The sequence below is a fragment of the Dendropsophus ebraccatus genome, chromosome 2 (assembly GCF_027789765.1).
Source record: "Dendropsophus ebraccatus isolate aDenEbr1 chromosome 2, aDenEbr1.pat, whole genome shotgun sequence".
In the NCBI taxonomy this organism is placed as follows: Eukaryota; Metazoa; Chordata; class Amphibia; order Anura; family Hylidae; genus Dendropsophus; species Dendropsophus ebraccatus.
Genome location: NC_091455.1, coordinates 3,525,707 through 3,552,661, shown reverse-complemented (window position 1 = coordinate 3,552,661; position 26,955 = coordinate 3,525,707). Strand labels below are relative to the sequence as shown.

The following is a 26,955-nucleotide window of genomic DNA, read 5'->3' as shown; positions in this document are numbered from 1 at the left end:
TGCCCCTGTATGACATCACTGATACTGACATGTCACAGCCCCGCCCCTGTATGACATCACTGATAAGGACATGTCACAGCCCCGCCCCTGTATGACATCACTGATAAGGACATGTCACAGCCCTGCCCCTGTATGACATCACTGATATACTGACATGTCACAGCCCCGCCCCTGTATGACATCACTGATATAATGACATGTTGTCACAGCCCCGCCCCATCTTACCTGCCGTAGTGAGGCCTCCAGTTTGGCCTGCTTGCTGACGGACAGCTGACACACGAGGTCCCAGCGGTGGCTCAGCTCCTCCATCTGTCTCTGCAGCCAGTGGGAGTCGGCCCCCACGCCCCCCCGGCTCAGGTCCCGCACAGAGTGTTTCAGGGTCTTCATGGAGCCGGCTCTCTTCCCCAGTTCTTTCTGGAAGGCCTGCACATAGCGGACACCATGATGGATTGATGGATGGATACTGGTGTATGATGGATGGATACTGGTGTATGATGGATGGATACTGGTGTATGATGGATGGATACTGGTGTATGATGGATGGATGGATACTGGTGTATGATGGATGGATACTGGTGTATGATGGATGGATGGATGGATACTGGTGTATGATGGATGGATACTGGCGTATGATGGATGGATACTGGTGTATGATGGATGGATACTGGTGTATGATGGATGGATACTGGTGTATGATGGATGGATGGATACTGGCGTATGATGGATGGATACTGGTGTATGATGGATGGATACTGGTGTATGATGGATGGATACTGGTGTATGATGGATGGATTCTGGTGTATGATGGATGGATTCTGGTGTATGATGGATGGATACTGGTGTATGATGGATGGATACTGGTGTATGATGGATGGATACTGGTGTATGATGGATGGATACTGGTGTATGATGGATGGATACTGGTGTATGATGGATGGATGGATACTGGTGTATGATGGATGGATACTGGTGTATGATGGATGGATACTGGTGTATGATGGATGGATACTGGTGTATGATGGATGGATACTGGTGTATGATGGATGGATACTGGTGTATGATGGATGGATGGATACTTATGATGGATGGATACTGGTGTATGATGGATGGATACTGGTGTATGATGGATGGATACTGGTGTATGATGGATGGATTCTGGTGTATGATGGATGGATTCTGGTGTATGATGGATGGATACTGGTGTATGATGGATGGATACTGGTGTATGATGGATGGATGGATACTGGTGTATGATGGATGGATACTGGTGTATGATGGATGGATACTGGTGTATGATGGATGGATGGATACTGGTGTATGATGGATGGATACTGGTGTATGATGGATGGATACTGGTGTATGATGGATGGATACTGGTGTATGATGGATGGATACTGGTGTATGATGGATGGATACTGGTGTATGATGGAAAGCCCCTACCATCCTTTAGCACATGAAAACAGAGGCCATAATAATAATAGTATGGTCTGACTGTGATGCGGTTACCTCTCCCCCCTCTGCCCGGCTTTCTCTTTTAGGTGGTTATGCTCATTGGCCGCGGGATGAATTTACACTTGGTATCTGGGCAGATTATGGAGTTGTTGAGAAGCGATCTATCTTCTGATTGGTTGGGAAGGAGCGAGTATATATGCTGCGGCTCAGTCAGTACCTGACAGCGCCCGCCCGCCCTAAGGATACCATGAGACCTCACTGTGCTTTATTAGAGTAATCCCTGCGGACTGCATATGCTATGGACTTTCATTGTTTTTTTTCAATAAATATCTATTATTTTATGCATATTTATGAAACTACAGTAAGCCGTAATAGAACACTGTGGACTTGTTTTCACCAACAAAGTGTTTGTGTCTTTCTTTTATTTAAGTACAATAAGTTAATATTACAAATGGTTAAATATGGGTCTTCTGTTTCCATGGTGCAGGATACGTGTACGGCGACACTGAAGCGCCATCTCCAGCTCTGAACAATCTCTATACAATCGCGCACATATTTCAATCACTATGTGTGAGTGCAGTTTCCATGTTGGCCACTAGATGTCAGCAGAGTCCTAAGTGAGAATTCAAGGGGGAGATTTATCAAACATGGTGTAAAGTGAAACTGTCTCAGTTGCCCCTAGCAACCAATCAGATTCCACCTCTCATTGCTCACAGACTCTTTGGAAAATGAAAGGTGGAATCTGATTGGTTGCTAGGGACAGTTTCACTTTACACCATGTTTGATAAATCTCCCCCCGAGTCTTCATTTCTAGCCTGTTCTAAAGACTGAATGTGAATGAGCCTGTAGAATCCTGGCGGGAAGGGTGAATATAATGAGATGGGGAAAAAATAAGGCTCTTAAAGGGCCCCATGGGTGTGACGTCATAGGCTCACCTTGTGTTTATCCAGCAGGTCATTGACCAGGTCTCTGTCTCCCCCTAGTGGTATCTCCTCAGAAAGCAGCGGCTCGGCCCTGTACAGCCAGTCCATGAGAGCTTGGAGGGCGTCTGTGAACTTCCCAGAAAAAAGGAGGGACTCCTCCAGCTTCTGCTGCCTGAGGACGACATCACCATCACATACATGGCCACAGTGTAGCATACCCCACCCCCATACATGGCCACAGTGTAGCATACCCCACCCCCATACATGGCCACAGTGTAGCATACCCCCATACATGGCCACAGTGTAGGATACCCCCATACATGGCCGCAGTGTAGGATACCCCCATACATGGCCGCAGTGTAGCATACCCCACCCCCATACATGTCCACAGTGTAGCATACCCCCATACATGGCCACAGTGTAGCATACCCCACCCCCATACATGGCCACAGTGTAGCATACCCCCATACATGGCCACAGTGTAGCATACCCCACCCCCATACATGGCCACAGTGTAGCATACCCCCCCCATACATGGCCACAGTGTAGCATACCCCCATACATGGCCACAGTGTAGCATACCCACCCCCATACATGGCCACAGTGTAGCATACCCCCATACATGGCCACAGTGTAGCATACCCCCCCATACATGGCCACAGTGTAGCATACCCCCCCATACATGGCCACAGTGTAGGATACCCCCATACATGGCCACAGTGTAGGATACCCCCCCCATACATGGCCACAGTGTAGCATACCCCCCCCCCATACATGGCCACAGTGTAGGATACCCCCATACATGGCCGCAGTGTAGGATACCCCCATACATGGCCGCAGTGTAGCATACCCCCATACATGGCCACGGTGTAGCATACCCCCCCCATACATGGCCACAGTGTAGCATACCCCCCCATACATGGCCACAGTGTAGCATACCCCCATACATGGCCACAGTGTAGCATACCCCCCCCCCATACATGGCGCAGTGTAGCATACCCCCCCATACATGGCCACAGTGTAGCATACCCCCCCCATACATGGCGCAGTGTAGCATACCCCCATACATGGCCACAGTGTAGCATACCCACATACATGGCCACAGTGTAGGATACCCCCATACATGGCCGCAGTGTAGCATACCCCCATACATGGCCACGGTGTAGCATACCCCCCCCCATACATGGCGCAGTGTAGCATACCCCACCCCCATACATGGCCCGGTGTAGCATACCCCCATACATGGCCGCAGTGTAGGATACCCCCATACATGGCGCAGTGTAGCATACCCACATACATGGCCACAGTGTAGCATACCCCCATACATGTGATGGTGGGGTTGTACCTCTCGGTGGATCGGCAGCAGACATGCTCCCAGCGCTCCCTCAGTTGCCCCAGTGACTCGTCCATCTGCTGTTCGTCCTCCACCAGCCGGATCTTCTCCCGCAGAGCACGCCCACTCCTCAGAGTCGCCTCATAGATGGGACGCTTACACCGCAGACTCTTCTGGAAATCCTGCAAAAATCACATGACCAGAGGAGGAAGTGATGTCACAGTGTAATATGACTCCGGATGTCAGTGATGTCACAGTGTAATATGACTCCTATCAGTGATGTCACAGTGTAATATGACTCCTATCAGTGATGTCACAGTGTAATATGACTCCTATCAGTGATGTCACAGTGTAATATGACTCCGGATGTCAGTGATGTCACAGTGTAATATGACTCCTATCAGTGATGTCACAGTGTAATATGACTCCGGATGTCAGTGATGTCACAGTGTAATATGACTCCCGATGTCAGTGATGTCACAGTGTAATATGACTCCCGATGTCAGTGATGTCACAGTGTAATATGACTCCCGATGTCAGTGATGTCACAGTGTAATATGACTCCTATCAGTGATGTCACAGTGTAATATGGCTCTGGATGTCAGTGATGTCACAGTGTAATATGACTCCGGATGTCAGTGATGTCACAGTGTAATATGACTCCTATCAGTGATGTCACAGTGTAATATGACTCCTATCAGTGATGTCACAGTGTAATATGACTCCTATCAGTGATGTCACAGTGTAATATGACTCTGGATGTCAGTGATGTCACAGTGTAATATGACTCCTATCAGTGATGTCACAGTGTAATATGACTCCGGATGTCAGTGATGTCACAGTGTAATATGACTCCTATCAGTGATGTCACAGTGTAATATGGCTCTGGATGTCAGTGATGTCACAGTGTAATATGACTCCCATCAGTGATGTCACAGTGTAATAAGACTCCGGATGTCAGTGATGTCACAGTGTAATATGACTCCTATCAGTGATGTCACAGTGTAATATAACTCCGGATGTCAGTGATGTCACAGTGTAATATGACTCCTATCAGTGATGTCACAGTGTAATATAACTCCGGATGTCAGTGATGTCACAGTGTAATATGACTCTGGATATCAGTGATGTCACAGTGTAATATGACTCCTATCAGTGATGTCACAGTGTAATATAACTCCGGATGTCAGTGATGTCACAGTGTAATATGACTCTGGATGTCAGTGATGTCACAGTATAATATAACTCCGGATGTCAGTGATGTCACAGTGTAATATAACTCCGGATGTCAGTGATGTCACAGTGTAATATGACTCCTATCAGTGATGTCACAGTGTAATATGGCTCTGGATGTCAGTGATGTCACAGTGTAATATGACTCCGGATGTCAGTGATGTCACAGTGTAATATGACTCCTATCAGTGATGTCACAGTGTAATATGGCTCTGGATGTCAGTGATGTCACAGTGTAATATGACTCCGGATGTCAGTGATGTCACAGTGTAATATGACTCCTATCAGTGATGTCACAGTGTAATATGACTCCTATCAGTGATGTCACAGTGTAATATGACTCCTATCAGTGATGTCACAGTGTAATATGACTCCGGATGTCAGTGATGTCACAGTGTAATATGACTCCTGATGTCAGTGATGTCACAGTGTAATATAACTCCGGATGTCAGTGATGTCACAGTGTAATATGACTCCTATCAGTGATGTCACAGTGTAATATGACTCCGGATGTCAGTGATGTCACAGTGTAATATGACTCCTATCAGTGATGTCACAGTGTAATATGACTCCTATCAGTGATGTCACAGTGTAATATGGCTCTGGATGTCAGTGATGTCACAGTGTAATATGACTCCTATCAGTGATGTCACAGTGTAATAAGACTCCGGATGTCAGTGATGTCACAGTGTAATATGACTCCTATCAGTGATGTCACAGTGTAATATAACTCCGGATGTCAGTGATGTCACAGTGTAATATCACTCCGGATGTCAGTGATGTCACAGTGTAATATGACTCTGGATATCAGTGATGTCACAGTGTAATATGACTCCTATCAGTGATGTCACAGTGTAATATGACTCCGGATGTCAGTGATGTCACAGTGTAATATAACTCCGGATGTCAGTGATGTCACAGTGTAATATAACTCCGGATGTCAGTGATGTCACAGTGTAATATGACTCCTATCAGTAATGAGGCTAGTCTACGTACAAAAATGGTGCGTGGCTAATCCATAAATGTTAGCGCTGCCCAAAAGACTCCAAATAGAGGCTGAATAAAGTAAAAATATTTATTAAAAGTGCACAATATTTACGCGTTTCGAGGAACAGAGGTCCTCCATCAGAATAGCAGTGCATCTGCTATTCTGATGAAGAGGACCTCTGTTCCTCGAAACGCGTAAATATTGTGCACTTTTAGGCTATGTTCACACTACGTACATTTCAGGCAGTATTTGGTCCGCAAGTCAGGTCCTCATAGCAACCAAAACCAGGAGTGGATTGAAAACCCAGAAAGGATCTGTTCACACAATGTTAAAATTGAGTGGATGTCCGTCATATAACGGTAAATAACTTCCATTATTTCAATATAACAGCCGTTGTTTTAAAATAACAGCAAATATTTGCCATTAAATGACAGCCATCCACTCAATTACAACATTATGTGAACAGAGCCTTTCTGTGTTTTCAATCCACTCCTGGTTTTGGTTGCTATACAGCCTCAAAAATACAGCCTCAAATATACGTAGTGTGAACCCAGCCTTAATAAATATTTTTACTTTATTCAGCCTCTATTTGGAGTCTTTTGGGCAGCGCTAACATTTATGGATTAGCCACGCACCATTTTTGTACCTAGACTAGCCTTATTCCCACGGGCCCCCACTTGGGAGCATCCCGTTTGGGCTATCCTAGTTGGCCTGCAGCCCTGCACTCTCCACCGAAGCGCCATATCCTGGCATCTTCTGAAGACCTGGTACCCATTTGGGTGATATGCATAAAGCCCAAGGGGCTTGAAGGTGAGCACCCCATCAGCACCTTGCATTTTTAACTGACTTGTTTGTACGGTATCACACGAGGCGCTGCTGCCTGGCTTTTTTCTCTCTCCCTTGTCTCCTATCAGTGATGTCACAGTGTAATATGACTCCTATCAGTGATGTCACAGTGTAATATGACTCCTATCAGTGATGTCACAGTGTAATATGACTCCTATCAGTGATGTCACAGTGTAATATGACTCCTATCAGTGATGTCACAGTGTAATATGACGTACCGGATGTCAGTGATGTCACAGGGTAATATGACTCCGGATCGTTCAAGTGATGTTCACAGTGTAATATGGGACTCCCTGTGTCAGTCATGTCACAGTGTAATATGACTCTGAATGTCACAGTGATGTCACCAGTGTAATATGACTCCCGATGTCAGTGATGTCACAGTGTAATAGGACTCCCGGGGTCAGTAATGTACACAGTGTAATATGACTCCTATCAGTGATGTCACAGGGTAATATGGACTCCCGGTGTCTAGTAAATGTCACAGTGTAATATGACTCTGGATGTCAGTGGAGGTCCACAGTGTAATATGACTCCTATCAGTGATGTGCACAGTGTAATATGACTCCTATCAGTGATGTCACAGTGTAATATGACTCCCGGTGTCAGTAATGTCACAGTGTAATATGACTCTGGATCTCAGTGATGTCACAGTGTAATATGACTCCTATCAGTGATGTCACAGTGTAATATGACTCCTATCAGTGATGTCACAGTGTAATATGACTCCCGGTGTCAGTGATGTCACAGTGTAATATGACTCCCGGTGTCAGTAATGTCACAGTGTAATATGACTCCTATCAGTGATGTCACAGTGTAATATGACTCCTATCAGTGATGTCACAGTGTAATATGACTCCCGGTGTCAGTGATGTCACAGTGTAATATGACTCCCGGTGTCAGTGATGTCACAGTGTAATATGACTCCTATCAGTGATGTCACAGTGTAATATGACTCCCGGTGTCAGTGATGTCACAGTGTAATATGACTCCCGGTGTCAGTGATGTCACAGTGTAATATCACTCCGGATGTCAGTGATGTCACAGTGTAATATGGCTCTGGATGTCAGTGATGTCACAGTGTAATATGACTCCTATCAGTGATGTCACAGTGTAATATGACTCCTATCAGTGATGTCACAGTGTAATATGACTCCCGATGTCAGTGATGTCACAGTGTAATATGACTCCCGATGTCAGTGATGTCACAGTGTAATATGACTCCTGATGTCAGTGATGTCACAGTGTAATATGACTCCTATCAGTGATGTCACAGTGTAATATGACTCCCGGTGTCAGTGATGTCACAGTGTAATATGACTCCCGGTGTCAGTAATGTCACAGTGTAAAATGACTCCCGGTGTCAGTGATGTCACAGTGTAAAATGACTCCCGGTGTCAGTGATGTCACGCCCTACTATGATGTCATGAGCAGTGTGCTCCCGGTACCTTGTGTTTGCTCAGCTGCTGTTTGATGTGGTCCTGGCTGACGCTGGGGTCGATCTGCTGTGACTCCAGGGAGCGCTCCACCTCCTCCAGCCATTCCAGCAGCTTCTGCCGGGACTCGCTGTACTGTGGGGGGAACAACTCCATTATACAGAGAGCCACCCCCCAGATCTCCCTGCAGTGAGGGTCTTCCCCGGCCTCACCTGCTTGGCTTGTCTCCGGGACTCCTCCAGGCTGCGGCCCCTCCCTGCCGCCCTCTCCTGCACCTTGCACAGTCTCTCACGAGCGCTCTGCACCAAGCTCTGGGTCAGATCATTCTCCTGCTTACGACTCACGTCCTTCAGCCGGGAACAGACAGACTCCAGATCACAAAGCTTCACATCATACACCTCAATCTCCTGCAGCAAACCCTGAAAGATGGAGCCAAGGAGGTCACTGAGCATGACCACAATCTGAAAAGTCTGTCACTGCCACACTACATCCTCCAGAGCTGCACTCACTATTCTGCTGTTACATCATGTCTCATCCCCCAGAGCTGCACTCACTATTCTGCTGTTACATCATGTCTCATCCTCAAGAGCAGCACTCACTATTCTGCAGTTACATCATGTCTCATCCTCCAGAGCTGCACTCACTATTCTGCTGTTACATCATGTCTCATCCTGCAAAGCTGCACTCACTATTCTGCTGTTACATCCTGTCTCATCCTCCAGAGCTGCACTCACTATTCTGCACTAACATCATGTCTCATCCTCCAGAGCTGCACTCACTATTCTGCTGTTACATCATGTCTCATCCTCCAGAGCTGGGCTCAGTATTCTGCTGTCAAATCATGTCCTATCCTCCAGAGCAGCACTCACTATTCTGCTGTCAAATCATGTCCTATCCTCCAGAGCTGCACTCACTATTCTGCTGTTACATTGTGTCATCCTCCAGAGCTGCACTCACTATTCTGCTGTTACATCATGTCTCATCCTCCAGAGCTGCACTCACTATTCTGCTGTTACATTGTGTCATCCATTGGTCACCTGACAATCTGCAGTGATATGACCGGTGCTGCACCTTGTGTTCCTGGATCTGGTTACTGACGGTCTCTATGATGATGCTGGGGGGTCCGGCAGTCCTCAGCCGCCCTTCTGCCTGTCCGATCCACTGGGACACTTCCTGCATGGTGCTGTGGAACTCTGTGACCATGGCCAGACCCTCCGACAGGGCCAGCTGAGGAAGAGCGCAGGGTGAGCACTGCTACCCGGGGACAAGCAGTATGGGATGGGAGGGAGACGGCCGATATCACCCACCACAGCCCAGAAAAACCCACACAGCCCAGCACCCCCCCCCCCCCCCACACACACACAGACCAGCATCCCCCCCCACACACACACACACACAGACCAGCACCCCCCCCCACAGCCCAGCACCCCCCCCCCCACACACACACACAGAGAGACCAGCACCCCCCCCCCACAGCCCAGCACCCCGCGCGCACGCACACACACACACACACAGCCCAGCACCCCCCCCACACACACACACAGCCCAGCACCCCCCCCACACACACACAGCCCAGCACCCCCCCCCACACACACACAGCCCAGCACCCCCCCCCCCCACACACACACAGCCCAGCACCCCCCCACACACACACAGCCCAGCACCCCCCCCCCCCACACACAGCCCAGCACCCCCCCCCCCCCCACACACACAGCCCAGCACCCCCCCCCCACACACACACAGCCCAGCACCCCCCCCCCCACACACACACAGCCCAGCACCCCCCCCACACACACACAGCCCAGCACCCCCCCCCCCCCCCCCCCCCCCCACACACAGCCCAGCACCCCCCCCCGCCACACACACAGCCCAGCACCCCCCCCCCCCCACACACACACAGCCCAGCACCCCCCCCCCCACACACACACACACAGCCCAGCACCCCCCACACACACACACACAGCCCAGCACCCCCCCCCCCACACAGCCCAGCAGCCCCCCCCCCACCCACACACACACACCACTTACCTTCCGCTCCTGCACCTTGCTGTACGCACTCTCCCACTTCTGCTCCAGGATTCGGAGTTGATGCTCAACACAGGAGGCGCGGGGGTGGGGAGAGGAGGCGCGGGGGTGGGGAGAGGAGGCGAGGAGCCGCTGGAGGCCGTCCCTAACACTGTTATAGCTCTGCTGCTTACACTCCATCTCCTTACACAGGTCCTGGAGAGAGAGCGGGGAAAGAGACAGCTCAGGGAGAGAGAGAGACAGCTCAGGAAGAGAGAGCGGGGGAGAGAGAGAGAGAGGGCTGGGGAGAGAGAGAGAGAGGGCTGAGGAGAGAGAGAGAGAGAGAGAGAGAGAGAGAGGGGGGGGCTGAGGAGAGAGAGAGGGGGCTGAGGAGAGAGAGAGAGCGAGGGAGGGCTGAGGAGAGAGAGAAAGACGGATGAGGAGAGAGAGAGAGAGAGAGAGGGGGGGCTGAGGGGGGAGAGAGAGAGAGAGAGGGATGAGGAGAGAGAGAGAGAGAGGGGGGGGCTGAGGAGAGAGAGAGAGAGAGAGAGAGAGAGAGGGGGGGCTGAGGAGAGAGAGAGAGAGAGAGAGAGAGAGGGATGAGGAGAGAGAGAGAGAGGGGGGGCTGAGGGGGGAGAGAGAGAGAGAGAGAGAGGGATGAGGAGAGAGAGAGAGAGAGGGGGGGCTGAGGAGAGAGAGAGAGAGAGAGAGAGGGGGGCTGAGGAGAGAGAGAGAGAGAGAGAGGGGGGGCTGAGGAGAGAGAGAGAGAGAGAGAGAGAGAGAGGGGGGGGCTAAGGAGAGAGAGAGAGGGGGGGGCTAAGGAGAGAGAAGAGAGGGGGCTGAGGAGAGAGAGAGAGAGAGAGGGGGGGGGGCTGAGGAGAGAGAGAGAGGGGGGGGGCTGAGGAGAGAGAGAGAGAGAGAGAGAGAGAGAGAGAGACGGATGAGGAGAGAGAGAGAGAGAGAGAGAGAGAGAGAGAGAGACGGATGAGGAGAGAGAGAGAGAGACGGATGAGGAGAGAGAGAGAGAGAGAGAGAGAGGGCTGAGGAGAGAAAGAGAGGCTGCGGAATAGTGTAGAGTGCAGGGAGGGTGGTCTCTCACCAGGTGTTTGGTTAGAGCGTCTCTCGTGGACTCCGGATGCCCCCAGATGGGTTTGGAGAAGGACAGTCTGACCTCCACCTGCTCCAGCCACTGCAGGAGGTCTGTGATCTCTACAGTCACATCCTGCACCTGCAAAGAGAAAGAGCGCCATCACTGTCTGTTACATGTGACATACGGGGGAGGGGCATCACTGTGTCGGGGGGAGGGGCCTTGTCAACACTGTGCCGGGGGGGGGGGTCACCACTGTGCGGGGGGGGAGGGTCGCCACTGTGCCGGGGGGGGGGGGTCATCACTGTTCCGGGGGGAGGGTCATCACTGTGCCGGGGGGAGGGTCATCACTGTGGCGGGGGGGGGGGGGGGGGGTCACCACTGTGCGGGGGGGGGGGGGGTCACCACAGTGCCAGGGGGGGGAGGGTCGCCACAGTGCCGGGGGGAGGGTCATCACTGTGCCGGGGGGAGGGTCATCACTGTGGCGGGGGGGGGGGGGGGGGGGTTGAGGGTCATCACTGTGCGGGGGGGGGGTTTGTCAACACTGTGGCGGGAGGGGGGTCACCACGGTGCCAGAGGGGGTGTCGTCACTGTGCCGGGGGGAGGGTCATCACTGTGCCGGGGGGGGGGGGGCTTGAGGGTCACCACTGTGCCAGGGGGGGGTGTCGCCACTGTGCCAGGGGGGGGGGGGGTCGTCACTGTGCCGGGGGGGGGGGGGGGGAGGGTCATCACTGTGCCGGGAGGGGGAAGGGTCACTGTGTTGGGGGGGGGGGGGTCACCACTATGTCGGGGGGGGGGGGGGGGTCACCACTGTGTCGGGGGGGGGGAGGGGTCACCACTGTGCAAGGGGGAGGATGGGACAGGACAGGCGGGCCCATTGTGTAATCTCATGGACATCCTCTAGTGGGCCTCATACCCCCCCCCATGACCCCTTATATCCCCCCTCCCTGTAGTGACACACCCTCATGACCCCTCACCCCTGTAGTGACACACCCCCATGACCCCTCACCCTGCTCAAGTCGTTCTCCAGCTCCAGCTGCCGACGCTCGGTCTCGCTCTGCACGTACTCCCAGCGCTGCACCAGTTCTCTCAGCCGCGTCTGCAGAGCATCCGTCCCGTCACCGGAGGAGGAGAGGATCCCGCGCCCGACCCCGTCCACCGACTCCACCGTGCGGGAGTGAGACAGCACGTCATTCCTCAGGACCTGCGGGGACCCCAAAGTATTGTGGATCATAACAGGGGGCACCCCCATGTATTGTGAACAGGGGGCACCCCAATATATTATGGAGGATAACAGGGGGGGCACCCCAATGTATTGTGGAGGATAACAGGAGGGGCACCCCAATGTCCTGTGGAGGATAACAGGGAGGGCACCCCAATGTCCTGTGGAGGATAACAGGGGGGCACCCCAATGTCCTGTGGAGGATAACAGGGGGGGCAACCCAATGTCCTGTGGAGGATAACAGGGGGGGCACCCCAATGTCCTGTAACTATGGCAGCACTAGCCTGGGCCCCCCCCCCACTGTAACTATGGCAGCACTAGCCTGGGCCCCCCCCCACTGTAACTATGGCAGCACTAGCCTGGCCCCCCCCCCCCCCCCCACTGTAACTATGGCAGCACTAGCCTGCCCCCCCCCCCCCCACTGTAACTATGGCAGCACTAGCCTGGGCCCCCCCCCCACTGTAACTATGGCAGCACTAGCCTGGGCCCCCCCACCCCACTGTAACTATGGCAGCACTAGCCTGCCCCCCCCCCCCCACTGTAACTATGGCAGCACTAGCCTGGGCCCCCCCCCCCCCCACTGTAACTATGGCAGCACTAGCCTGGGCCCCCCCCATCCCACTGTAACTATGGCAGCACTAGCCTGGGCCCCCCCCACCCCACTGTAACTATGGCAGCACTAGCCTGGCGTTCATAGTACAGGATAGATAATGCCATGATGTCCTGATTTGTGCAAAATTGCGGTAAAAAAAGCAGAGATTTTTGGCAAATCATGGCGGAAGTGTAGCCAGGAGACAGTACACCACTGAAAGTATAAGTGGTCATGGGCCCCCCAGGAGCTCAGGGCCCCGGGCTGCCGCCCGAAACGCCCCTATTGTAATGCACTACTGGTGGAGGATACCCGTGTACAGTATGGCTGTCCTCCCTCTGGGGGACACCCCGCCGGGCCCCCCTCACCTTGTGCTTGGCCAGCTCGATCTCACAGCTCTGCAGGTCGGTAGAGATTTGGTGCGGTCCCCGCAGCTGCTCTGCCGTGTGCGACAACCAGTTCAGCAGCTCCTCCAGTTGGTTCTGGAACTGGCCAAGACCCATGAGGGCGTCCTCCAGCTGGTGCTGCGGGCACAGGAAACAGCGTCACCGGGGAGATAACACGGCCAGCGCTGACAGGCAGGGGGCGCTCTTATGGCTCAGGGCTATGGGACAGTCCTCACCTGCCGGCTCACAGCCTCCTCCTCCAGCCGCTCCCAGCGCTCTCTCAGCTCATCCAGCTCTCCGGCTCCGGCCTTCTCCAGCTTCTGGTGCCCAATGCTCTCTAGCTCCACCCGGTGCTGGTACAGAGTTCTCTTATACTCCTGATCCAAAAAGAAGTCACCCAGCTATACAACAGCACTGACCCTGACCCGGTCTCATCCTCCAGAGCTGCACTCACTATTCTGCTGTTACATCATGTCTCATCCTCCAGAGCTGCACTCACTATTCTGCTGTTATATCATGTCTCATCCTCCAGAGCTGCACTCACTATTCTGCTGTTACATCATGTCTCATCCTCCAGAGCTGCACTCACTATTCTGCTGTTACATCATGTCTCATCCTCCAGAGCTGCACTCACTATTCTGCTGTTACATCATGTCTCATCCTCCAGAGCTGCACTCACTATTCTGCTGTTATATCATGTCTCATCCTCCAGAGCTGCACTCACTATTCTGCTGTTACATCATGTCTCATCCGCGGGAGCTGCACTCACTATTCTGCTGTTACATCCTGTCTCATCCTCCAGAGCTGCACTCACTATTCTGCTGTTACATCATGTCTCTTCCTACAGAGCTGCACTCACTATTCTGCTGTTACATTATGTCTCATCCTCCAGAGCTGCACTCACTATTCTGCTGTTACATCATGTCTCATCCTACAGAGCTGCACTCACTATTCTGCTGTTACATTATGTCTCATCCTCCAGAGCTGCACTCACTATTCTGCTGTTACATTATGTCTCATCCTCCAGAGCTGCACTCACTATTCTGCTGTTACCTCATGTCTTATCCTCCAGAGCTGCACTCACTATTCTGCTGTTACACCATGTCTCATCCTCCAGAGCTGCACTCACTATTCTGCTGTTACATTATGTCTCATCCTCCAGAGCTGCACTCACTATTCTGCTGTTACATCATGTCTCATCCTCCAGAGCTGCACTCACTATTCTGCTGTTACCTCATGTCTTATCCTCCAGAGCTGCACTCACTATTCTGCTGTTACATCATGTCTCATCCTCCAGAGCTGCACTCACTATTCTGCTGTTACATCCTGTCTCATCCTCCAGAGCTGCACCCATTATTCTGCTCGGCCTCCATTCAGGGTTTACAATGTGGGGTCCATTTTGGGCCTCACCTTCAGCTCGGACAGCTGCCTCTTCACCATGTCCAGGTCACCACCCACTAGGAACTCCTCTGACAGCCGGGACTCCGCACCGAGCAGCCAATCGTGGAGCCGCTGTGGAGAGAGCCCTGAAGTGTAACCAGACCGTCTCCAGGATGGGGTGTAGCCCCCTGCCCCCGCCCATCATAGGGTCTGATAACCCACCAGGACCCCTCCAGCCCCCCCCCCCACACCTATATGTGGGATCAGTCAGGACTCACCTGGAGGGTCTCCTGGTATCCGAGCGTGGCCTTCAGCTGCTCCTCCAGACGGGTGTACCGCTCGCCCCACAGCTTGTTCAGACTGTTCCATGAGCTGAAGAGCTGCGGGGGGAGGATGACACCAGATATCAGATCACAGAATGGAAAAGTCCACATCCCTCACTCCTCTGTCCTCCCCCTCCCCCCAGACTCCTCTGTCCTCCTCCCCCTCCTCCCCCCAGACTCCTCTGTCCTCCCCCTCCCCCAGACTCCTCTGTCCTCCTCCTCCCCCTCCTCCCAGACTCCTCTGACCTCCTCCCCCTCCTCCCCCCAGACTCCTCTGTCCTCCCCCTCCCCCAGACTCCTCTGTCCTCCCCCTCCCCCCAGACTCCTCTGTCCTCCTCCTCCCCCTACCCCCAGACTCTTCTGTCCTCCTCCCCCTCCTCCCCCCATACTCCTCTGTCCTCCCCCTCCCCCAGACTCCTCTGTCCTCCTCCCCTCAGACTCCTCTGTCCTCCCCCTCCCCCAGACTCCTCTGTCCTCCCCCTCCCCCAGACTCCTCTGTCCTCCTCCTCCCCCTCCCCCCAGACTCCTCTGTCCTCCTCCTCCCCCTACCCCCAGACTCTTCTGTCCTCCTCCCCCTCCTCCCGCCATACTCCTCTGTCCTCCCCCTCCCCCAGACTCCTCTGTCCTCCTCCTCCCCCTCCCCCCAGACTCCTCTGTCCTACTCCTCCCCCTACCCCCAGACTCTTCTGTCCTCCTCCCCCTCCTCCCCCCATACTCCTCTGTCCTCCCCTCCCCCAGACTCCTCTGTCCTCCTCCTCCCCCTCCCCCCAGACTCCTCTGTCCTCCTCCTCCTCCTCCCCCTACCCCCAGACTCTTCTGTCCTTCTCCTCCTCCTCCCCCCATACTCCTCTGTCCTCCCCCTCCCCCAGACTCCTCTGTCCTCCTCCCCCTCCTCCCCCCAGACTCCTCTGTCCTCCCCCTCCCCCAGACTCCTCTGTCCTCCTCCTCCCCCTCCCCCCAGACTCCTCTGTCCTCCTCCTCCCCCTACCCCCAGACTCTTCTGTCCTCCTCCCCCCAGACTCCTCTGTCCTCCTCCCCCCAGACTCCTCTGTCCTCCTCCTCCCCCTACCCCCAGACTCCTCTGTCCTCCTCCTCCTCCCCCCAGACCCCTCTGTCCTCCTCCTCCTCCCCCCAGACCCATCTGTCCTCCTCCTACCTACAGACTCCTGTCCTCCTCCTCCTCCCTCCAGACTCTTCTCTGTCCTCCTCCTCCCCCAGACTCTTCTGTCCTCCTCCTCCCCCCAGACTCTTCTGTCCTCCTCCTCCCCCCAGACTCTTCTGTCCTCCTCCTCCCCCCAGACTCTTCTGTCCTCCTCCTCCCCCTAGACTCTTCTGTCCTCCTCCTCCCCCCAGACCCCTCTGTCCTCTTCCTACCCCCAGACTCCTGTCCTCCTCCGCCTCCCTCCAGACTTCTCTGTCCTCCTCCTCCCCCCAGACTCTTCTGTCCTCCTCCTCCCCCCAGACTCTTCTGTCCTCCTCCTCCCCCCAGACTCTTCTGTCCTCCTCCTCCCCCCAGACTCTTCTGTCCTCCTCCTCCCCCCAGACTCTTCTGTCCTCCTCCTCCCCCCAGACTCTTCTGTCCTCCTCCAACCCCCAGACTCATGTCCTCCTTCTCCCTCCAGACTTCTCTGTCCTCCCCTCCCCCCAGACTTCTATTTCACTTCCTACTTTTAGGCTCCTCCTCTGTCCTCTCTTCCCTCCACACCCCTCTGCCCCCTCCTCAAACTCCTCTGTCCTCCCCTCCCTCCAGACTCTTCTGTCCTCTCTTCCACCAGACTCCTCCATCTTCCTTCTCCAAACTCCTCTATCCCGGAGCAGTGTAGTCGTCCGTTCCTCACCTCATCCAGGCTCTTGGTCACGTCCGGTTTTTCTATATCCCCGCAGGACGACATCAGCTCCACCCCCACCGAGCCCAGCGTGTCCAGGTCACCCTGCAGGCTGTCAATGTCCTCCCGGAGAGCCTGACAACAGAGATCAGCGGAGAGGGGCCAGAGATCAGCAGAGAGGGGCCAGGGATCGGCAGAGAGGGGTCAGAGATCAGCAGAGAAGGGCCAGAGATCAGCAGAGAGGGGCCACAGATCAGCAGAGAAGGGCCAGAGATCAGCAGAGAAGGGCCAGGGATCGGCAGAGAGGGGTCAGAGATCAGCAGAGAAGGGCCAGAGATCAGCAGAGAAGGGCCAGAGATCAGCAGAGAGGGGCCAGAGATCAGCAGAGAGGGGCCAGAGATCAGCAGAGAGGGGCCAGAGATCAGCAGGCAGGGGCCAGAGATCAGCAGGCAGGGGCCAGAGATCAGCAGGCAGGGGGTAGAGATCAGCAGAGAAGGGCCAGAGATCGGCAGACAGTGGCCAGAGATCGGCAGACAGTGGCCAGAGATCGGCAGACAGGGGCCAGAGGTCGGCAGACAGGGGCCAGAGGTCGGCAGACAGGGGCCAGAGGTCGGCAGACAGGGGCCAGAGGTCGGCAGACAGGGGCCAGAGGTCGGCAGACAGGGGCCAGAGGTCGGCAGACAGGGGCCAGAGATCAGAAGATAACAGACAGAGATCAGCAGAGAGGGGCCAGAGATCGGCAGGCAGGGGCCAGAGATCAGCAGAGAAGGGACAGAGATCAGCAGACAGGAGTCAGAGATCAGCAGAGAAGGGCCAGAGATCAGCAGAGAAGGGCCAGAGATCAGCAGAGAAGGGCCAGAGATCAGCAGACAGGAGTCAGAGATCAGCAGAGAAGGGCCAGAGATCAGCAGAGAAGGGCTAGAGATCAGCAGAGAAGGGCCAGAGATCAGCAGAGAAGGGCCAGAGATCAGCAGAGAAGGGCCAGAGATCAGCAGAGAAGGGCCAGAGATCAGCAGACAGTGGCCAGAGATCAACAGAGAAGGGCCAGAGATCAGCAGACAGGGGCCAGAGATCAGCAGGCAGGGGCCAGAGATCAGCAGGCAGGGGCCAGAGATCAGCAGGCAGGGGCCAGAGATCAGCAGGCAGGGGCCAGAGATCAGCAGGCAGGGGCCAGAGATCAGCAGAGAAGGGCCAGAGATCAGCAGACAGGGGCCAGAGATCAGCAGAGAAGGGCCAGAGATCAGCAGAGAAGGACCAGAGATCAGCAGACAGGGGCCAGAGATCAGCAGACAGGGGCCAGAGATCAGCAGAGAAGGGCCAAAGATCAGCAGACAGGGGCCAGAGATCAACAGAGAAGGACCAGAGATCAGCAGACAGGGGCCAGAGATCAGCAGAGAAGGGCCAGAGATCAGCAGACAGGGGCCAGAGATCAACAGAGAAGGACCAGAGATCAGCAGACAGGAGTCAGAGATCAGCAGAGAAGGGCCAGAGATCAGCAGAGAAGGGCCAGAGATCAGCAGAGAAGGGCCAGAGATCAGCAGAGAAGGGCCAGAGATCAGCAGAGAAGGGCCAGAGATCAGCAGAGAAGGGCCAGAGATCAGCAGACAGTGGCCAGAGATCAACAGAGAAGGGCCAGAGATCAGCAGACAGGGGCCAGAGATCAGCAGGCAGGGGCCAGAGATCAGCAGGCAGGGGCCAGAGATCAGCAGGCAGGGGCCAGAGATCAGCAGGCAGGGGCCAGAGATCAGCAGGCAGGGGCCAGAGATCAGCAGAGAAGGGCCAGAGATCAGCAGACAGGGGCCAGAGATCAGCAGAGAAGGGCCAGAGATCAGTAGAGAAGGACCAGAGATCAGCAGACAGGGGCCAGAGATCAGCAGACAGGGGCCAGAGATCAGCAGAGAAGGGCCAAAGATCAGCAGACAGGGGCCAGAGATCAACAGAGAAGGACCAGAGATCAGCAGACAGGGGCCAGAGATCAGCAGAGAAGGGCCAGAGATAAGCAGACAGGGGCCAGAGATCAACAGAGAAGGACCAGAGATCAGCAGACAGGGGCCAGAGATCAGCAGACAGGGGCCAGAGATCAGCAGACAGGGGCCAGAGATCAGCAGACAGGGGCCAGAGATCAGCAGACAGGGGCCAGAGATCAGCAGACAGGGGCCAGAGATCAACAGAGAAGGACCAGAGATCAGAAGACAGGGGCCAGAGATCAGCAGAGAAGGACCAGAGATCAGCAGACAGGGGCCAGAGATCAACAGAGAAGGGCCAGATATCAGCAGACAGGGGCCAGAGATCACAGAGAGACAGATATCAGCAGACAGGGGCCAGAGATCAGCAGACAGGGGCCAGAGATCAGCAGACAGGGGCCAGAGGTCAGCAGACAGGGGCCAGAGGTCAGCAGGCAGGGGCCAGAGATCAACAGAGAAGGACCAGAGATCCGCAGACAGGGGCCAGAGATCAGCAGACAGGGGCCAGAGATCAGCAGAGAAGGACCAGAGATCAGCAGACAGGGGCCAGAGATCAGCAGACAGGGGCCAGAGATCAGCAGAGAAGGACCAGAGATCAGCAGACAGGGGCCAGAGATCAGCAGACAGGGGCCAGAGATCAGCAGACAGGGGCCAGAGATCAGCAGAGAAGGGCCAGAGATCAGCAGGCAGGGGCCAGAGGTCAGCAGATAGATGCAGTGATGTAATATACAGGCACAGGTGATGAGGCCGCTCTCCTGGCACCTACCTGCATGGCATCCAGTCGGGTCCTGATTGAGTCTGGATCAGCCGCAGGCTCCTCTGTGTCCAGGACCATCTGCTGGGTGTCACTGAGGGTCAGAGCCAAGTCTGAGAGTCCATTCCAGAAGCGATCAGCCAACACAAGGAGCCCAGAGAGCCACACGTCCCGCTCCTCTGCCCGTCCACAGAGCTGCTGCCACCGGACCTGTAACTCTGCCGTGCGCTGCGCAATCCCTACAGAACAAACAAAACTCAGAACCTTAGAGATCCACATGGGTGGGAGATCCTATAGTTCCCACCCCAAAAGAGGCCTGGCCTAGCCTCAGGTACCCGCCCCCACAGAGGCCGGGCCCAGCCTCAGGTTCCCGCCCCCTCAGAGGCCCAGCCTCTGATACCCGCCCCCGCAGAGGCCCAGCCTCAGGTACCCGCCCCCAAGGAGGCTCGGCTCAGCATCAGGTACCTGCCCCCGCAGAGGCCCGACCCAGCCTCAAGTTCCCGCCCCTCAGAGGCCCAGCCCAGTCTCAGATACCCGCCCCCACAGAGGCCCAGCCTCAGGTACCCCCCCCCATAGAGGCCCAGCCTCAGGTACCCCCCCCCCCCCCATAGAGGCCCAGCCTCAGGTTCCCGCCCCCGCAGAGGCCCGGCCCAGCCTCAGGTTCCCGCCCCCGCAGAGGCCCGGCCCAGCCTCAGGCAACCGCCCCAACAGAGGCCAGATCTAGCATTAGGCACCCGCCCAAGCAGGGGCCTGGCTCAGCATCAAGTACCCCCCCACACACACAGAGGCCCAGCATTATGTACCCGCCCCCACAGAGGCCCGGCTTAGCATTAGGTACCCGCCCCTGCAGAGGCCCGACTCAGCATTAGGTACCCGCCCCTGCAGAGGCCCGACTCAGCATTAGGTACCCGCCCCCGCAGAGGCCCGGCTCAGCATTAGGTACCCACCCCCGCAGAGGCCTGGCTTAGCATCAGTACCTTGTGGCTTCTCGGGTTGATCTGGAAGGCTGCACATCAGCTCTGCCACCTGCTTGCTGACGTTCTCCAGAGCCATCCCAAGCTTCTCCAGCTCCGCCTGCACTTGGCCATTCTCTCTGAGCTGCTCCCGGATTCTAGAGGGTTCCCCGAGAAGAGAGGAGGTGCTCTGCATCTGCTCGTCCAGTCTCTCCAAGCTGTCACCCATCACGCTGATCCTTTCATTAACCTAAGAGAGTGAAGGATTGAGGAGGCTCCTGAAAACGCTCTGTGCTGCTGTGACAGTTCCATCCCAAGTGTGTGGGACGTCATGCTATGGTAAGCGTCGCCTACAGGCTGTCACTTCTGTACCAACCCCCTCCTCCCGCAGTGTTAGTGGTGTTCCCCTTTATGCAGACATGTATGGCGGCACACCTGGCTGTATCTGGGGACGGTATCCTCCAGCACGGCAGCAGATTGGCGCACCGCCTCCCGGATTGAGCAGTATTGTTTCTCTGCTGTCTCGAAGCGTCTCTGGAAGGCGGCCCCCTCCTCCGGGCAGAGCTCCGCCAGCTTACAGGACACACGGTGCAGCTTGGTGACCAGGGGCTTGTGCTCAGCGACCACTTCTCTCAGCGCCTGCGGGAGACACCGTGTCACACCCATCAGATATAACAGGACGGCTGCCCGTGTACAGACGCCATGTGATGTCACACCCATCAGATATAACAGGACGGCTGCCCGTGTACAGATGCCATGTGATGTCACACCCATCAGATATAACAGGACTGCTGCCCGTGTACAGACGCCATGTGATGTCACACCCATCAGATATAACAGGACGGCTGCCCGTGTACAGACGCCATGTGATGTCACACCCATCAGATATAACAGGACGGCTGCCCGTGTACAGACGCCATGTGATTTCACACCCATCAGATATAACAGGACGGCTGCCCGTGTACAGACGCCATGTGATGTCACACCCATCAGATATAACAGGACGGCTGCCCGTGTACAGACGCCATGTGATGTCACACCCATCAGATATAACAGGACGGCTGCCCGTGTACAGACACCATGTGATGTCACACCCATCAAATAATATATATATACACATATATATATATATATATATATATATATATATATATATATATACAGGCAGCTACCCGTGTACAGACACCCTGAGATAGATAGATAGATAGATAGATAGATAGATAGATAGATAGATAGATAGATAGAGATAGATAGATAGATAGATATAGGAGATAGATAGGAGATAGATAGATAGATAGATAGATAGATAGATAGATAGATAGATAGGAGATAGATAGATAGATAGGAGATAGATAGATAGATAGATAGATAGATAGGAGATAGATAGATAGATAGGAGATAGATAGATAGATAGGAGATAGATAGATAGATAGATAGGAGATAGATAGATAGATAGATAGATAGATAGGAGATAGATAGATAGATAGATAGATAGATAGATAGATAGATAGATAGATAGGAGATAGATAGATAGATAGATAGGAGATAGATAGATAGATAGATAGGAGATAGATAGATAGATAGATAGATAGATAGATAGATAGATAGATAGATAGATAGATAGGAGATAGATAGATAGATAGATAGATAGATAGATAGATAGGAGATAGATAGATAGATAGATAGGAGATAGATAGATAGATAGATAGATAGGAGATAGATAGATAGATAGGAGATAGATAGATAGATAGATAGATAGATAGGAGATAGATAGATAGATAGATAGATAGATAGATAGATAGATAGGAGATAGATAGATAGGAGATAGATAGATAGATAGATAGATAGATAGATAGATAGATAGATAGATAGGAGATAGATAGGAGATAGATAGGAGATAGATAGGAGATAGATAGATAGATAGGAGATAGATAGATAGATAGATAGATAGATAGATAGATAGGAGATAGATAGATAGATAGATAGATAGATAGATAGATAGATAGATAGATAGGAGATAGATAGATAGATAGATAGATAGGAGATAGATAGGAGATAGATAGATAGATAGGAGATAGATAGATAGATAGATAGATAGATAGATAGATAGATAGATAGATAGATAGATAGATAGATAGATAGGAGATAGATAGATAGATAGGAGATAGAATGGACAGGACGGCTGCACAGGGCCAGTCTGCGGCTCACAGCCCGTGTACAGACGTCATGCCCTCACCTGAAGCTGCTGCTGTTGTTCTCTGATGTCGCTGTAGTTCCCGTAGTTTGCAGACAGGTGGGGTAATTCTGCCTCAGTCTCCTGCATCCAGGGCACCAACTCATCTTCTGCCTCGGTGAACTGCCCCAGCAGGGTGAGAGCATGCTCCAGGGCAGGGGGGGAGGTGGTTACCTGGGACACTATCTGAGGTGACATCTCTTTAAGAGAGGCCAAAGATGGCTGCAGAGAGAATGGATGGTCACATGACAAGAAGGGGCACAATAGAATCTGATCATACACTAACTGCCCCTGGCTCTTCTAACCTACAGCTTCTCCTCAGCGCACTAAGGTCACAGATTCAGTCCCTGAGCCCCGGCCTCTGCCCTATAGATTCAGTGCCTGAGCCCCGGCTTCTGCCCTATAGATTCAGTGCCTGAGCCCCGGCCTCTGCCCTATAGATTCAGTCCCTGAGCCCCGGCTTCTGCCCTATAGATTCAGTCCCTGAGCCCCGGCCTCTGCCCTATAGATTCAGTCCCTGAGCCCCGGCCTCTGCCCTATAGATTCAGTCCCTGAGCCCCGGCCTCTGCCCTATAGATTCAGTCCCTGAGCCCCGGCCTCTGCCCTATAGATTCAGTCCCTGAGCCCCGGCCTCTGCCCTATAGATTCAGTCCCTGAGCCCCGGCCTCTGCCCTATAGATTCAGTCCCTGAGCCCCGGCCTCTGCCCTATAGATTCAGTCCCTGAGCCCCGGCTTCTGCCCTATAGATTCAGTCCCTGAGCCCCGGCTTCTGCCCTATAGATTCAGTCCCTGAGCCCCGGCCTCTGCCCTATAGATTCAGTCCCTGAGCCCCGGCCTCTGCCCTATAGATTCAGTGCCTGAGCCCCGGCTTCTGCCCTATAGATTCAGTGCCTGAGCCCCGGCTTCTGCCCTATAGATTCAGTCCCTGAGCCCCGGCCTCTGCCCTATAGATTCAGTCCCTGAGCCCCGGCCTCTGCCCTATAGATTCAGTGCCTGAGCCCCGGCTTCTGCCCTATAGATTCAGTCCCTGAGCCCCGGCCTCTGCCCTATAGATTCAGTCCCTGAGCCCCGGCCTCTGCCCTATAGATTCAGTCCCTGAGCCCCGGCTTCTGCCCTATAGAATCAGTCCCTGAGCCCCGGCCTCTGCCCTATAGATTCAGTTCCTGAGCCCCGGCTTCTGCACTATAAAATTCAGTCCCTGACCCCCGCCTTCTGACCTATAGATTCAGTCCCTGAGCCCCGGCCTCTGCCCTATAGATTCAGTCCCTGAGCCACGGCCTCTGCCCTATAGATTCAGTCCCTGAGCCCCGGCTTCTGCCCTATAGATTCAGTGCCTGAGCCCCGGCTTCTGCCCTATAGATTAAGTGCCTGAGCCCCGGCTTCTGCCCTATAGATTCAGTGCCTGAGCCCCGGCCTCTGCCCTATAGATTCAGTCCCTGAGCCCCGGCCTCTGCCCTATAGATTCAGTCCCTGAGCCCCGGCTTCTGCCCTATAGATTCAGTCCCTGAGCCCCGGCTTCTGCCCTATAGATTCAGTCCCTGAGCCCCGGCTTCTGCCCTATAGATTCAGTCCCTGAGCCCCGGCCTCTGCCCTATAGATTCAGTTCCTGAGCCCCGGCTAATGCCCTATAAAATTCAGTCCCTGAGCCCCGGCCTCTGCCCTATAGATTCAGTGCCTGAGCCCTGGCTTCTGCCCTATAGATTCAGTCCCTGAGCCCCGGCTTCTGCCCTATAGATTCAGTGCCTGAGCCCCGGCTTCTGCCCTATAGATTCAGTCCCTGAGCCCCGGCTTCTGCCCTATAGATTCAGTCCCTGAGCCCCGGCCTCTGCCCTATAGATTCAGTCCCTGAGCCCCGGCCTCTGCCCTATAGATTCAGTCCCTGAGCCCCGGCTTCTGCCCTATAGATTCAGTCCCTGAGCCCCGGCTTCTGCCCTATAGATTCAGTGCCTGAGCCCCGGCTTCTGCCCTATAGATTCAGTCCCTGAGCCCCGGCTTCTGCCCTATAGATTCAGTCCCTGAGCCCCGGCCTCTGCCCTATAGATTCAGTCCCTGAGCCCCGGCTTCTGCCCTATAGATTCAGTCCCTGAGCCCCGGCTTCTGCCCTATAGATTCAGTTCCTGAGCCCCGGCTTCTGCCCTATAGATTCAGTCCCTGAGCCCCGGCCCCTCTCACCTGCAGTTGCTCCTGGGTGGGCTCAGGACACAGGGTCATCAGGACATCTGAGATGCTCAGCAGCCTCTCCACGATCCCCTGATGCTGCAGAACATCCACCGCCAGCAGCTGCAGAGCAGAAATCTTACATCACATGATTCTTACATCACAAGAGAGGGACAGAGCGGCAGTAGGATGGCGAGGTGCTCACCTTGTGCTCCCTCATCTGAGACTGTATGGTGTCAGCATCCAGTGTGACCCGGGTGACCTCCGCCAGATGTCTCTCTGTAGCCCTCAGGTGACTGAGCTCTGACCTAATGACCTGCTCCAGCTGTGCAAGAGATAGATACATCTATACACCATGGTTGCGGGGGCAAAAGGCACCGCAACCATGGTGGAAGGGGGGGGGGGGGGGGAAGAAGGTCACTGCAACCATGGGGGAGGGGGGGAAGGTCACTGCAACCATGGGGGAGGGGGGGAAGGTCACTGCAACCATGGGGTGGGGGGAAGAAGATCACTGCAACCATGGGGGGGGGGGAGAAGGTCACTGCAACCATGGGGGGGGCAGAAGATCACTGCAACCATGGGGAAGGGGGGGGCAGAAGGTCACTGCAACCATGGGGGGGGGGGGGAGAAGGTCACTGCAACCATAGTAGGGGGGGGAGAAGATCACTGCAACCATGGGGAAGGGGGGGGGGGCAGAAGGTCACTGCAACCATGGGGGGGGGAGAAGGTCACTGCAACCATGGGGAAGGGGGGGGGGGCAGAAGGTCACTGCAACCATGGGGGGGGGGGGGGCGAGGAAGATCACTGCAACCATGGGGAAGGGGGGGGCAAAAGGTCACTGCAACCATGGGAGGGGGGGGAGAAGGTCACTGCAACCATGGAGGGGGGCAGAAGATCACTGCAACCATGGGGAAGGGGGGGGGCAAGAGGTCACTGCAACCATGGGAGGGGGGGGAGAAGGTCACTGCAACCATGGGGGAGGGGGGGGCAGAAGGTCACTGCAACTATGGGGGAGGGGGGGCAGAAGGTCACTGCAACCATGGGAGGGGGGAGAAGGTCACTGCAACCATGGGGGAGGGGGGGCAGAAGGTCACTGAAACCATGGGGGAGGGGGGGCAGAAGGTCACTGCAACCATGGGGGAGGGGGGGGCAGAAGGTCACTGCAACTATGGGGGAGGGGGGGCAGAAGGTCACTGCAACCATGGGAGGGGGGAGAAGGTCACTGCAACCATGGGGGAGGGGGGGGCAGAAGGTCACTGAAACCATGGGGGAGGGGGGGCAGAAGGTCACTGCAACCATGGGGGAGGGGGGGCAGAAGGTCACTGCAACCATGGGGGAGGGGGGGGGCAGAAGGTCACTGCAACCATGGGGGAGGGGGGTCAGAAGGTCACTGCAACCATGGGGGAGGGGGCAGAAGATCACTGCAACCATGGGGGGGGGAAAGAAGATCACTGCAACCATGGGGGAGGGGGGGGCAGATTCCAGTCTGTAGATTCCTGTATGTTGCACAGCTGTATTAAGCTAAGGGTTATTGTTGTGTTTGTGGTTCTGAACACCAATGAGAGCTGCTGTTCTCTTCTACCTATCTCTGCTCCTTTTTCTTCTCACACTCTCTTCTCCACCACTCACAGGAGCTGTTACATACACCCTTTAGGAAGTAGTCACATGGGGAGAGGAAGTGTAGTTCAGTTCTTCTCTATTTCTCAGTGGAGCAAGACACACAGATCAGGCATCCCTGCTAAGTTTAGCCTGTAGCCTGGCTCGGCCAGGTTCCCTGTCCAGGACAGACCAGCTGTAGCGTACAGACACGTATGGGGAACACAGAGACTTTCTTTTTTGAAGCAACACTTATCCTCAAGATGCAGT

General features: G+C 54.5%; 1 protein-coding gene across 4 annotated transcripts in view; it reads right to left on the bottom strand.

Moving 5' to 3' along the window:
• LOC138782919 (microtubule-actin cross-linking factor 1, isoforms 6/7-like) overlaps nt 1-26,955 on the bottom strand; it is a 156,703-nt gene that overhangs the window by 66,184 nt on the left and 63,564 nt on the right. For all 4 annotated transcript variants that reach the window (XM_069956902.1, XM_069956903.1, XM_069956905.1 and 1 more), the window contains exons 9-28: nt 25,295-25,414; nt 25,105-25,212; nt 22,936-23,154; nt 21,135-21,338; nt 20,724-20,949; nt 19,759-19,985; nt 17,041-17,163; nt 15,158-15,259; nt 14,910-15,011; nt 13,736-13,876; nt 13,482-13,637; nt 12,312-12,506; nt 11,315-11,443; nt 10,240-10,431; nt 9,283-9,438; nt 8,424-8,630; nt 8,224-8,346; nt 3,721-3,890; nt 2,388-2,547; nt 226-423 (exon numbers count right to left, since the gene is read on the bottom strand). In XM_069956902.1, coding sequence (XP_069813003.1) covers nt 226-423; nt 2,388-2,547; nt 3,721-3,890; nt 8,224-8,346; nt 8,424-8,630; nt 9,283-9,438; nt 10,240-10,431; nt 11,315-11,443; nt 12,312-12,506; nt 13,482-13,637; nt 13,736-13,876; nt 14,910-15,011; nt 15,158-15,259; nt 17,041-17,163; nt 19,759-19,985; nt 20,724-20,949; nt 21,135-21,338; nt 22,936-23,154; nt 25,105-25,212; nt 25,295-25,414 — 3,258 coding nt within the window. The remainder of the gene's footprint in view (nt 1-225; nt 424-2,387; nt 2,548-3,720; nt 3,891-8,223; nt 8,347-8,423; nt 8,631-9,282; nt 9,439-10,239; nt 10,432-11,314; nt 11,444-12,311; nt 12,507-13,481; nt 13,638-13,735; nt 13,877-14,909; nt 15,012-15,157; nt 15,260-17,040; nt 17,164-19,758; nt 19,986-20,723; nt 20,950-21,134; nt 21,339-22,935; nt 23,155-25,104; nt 25,213-25,294; nt 25,415-26,955) is intronic.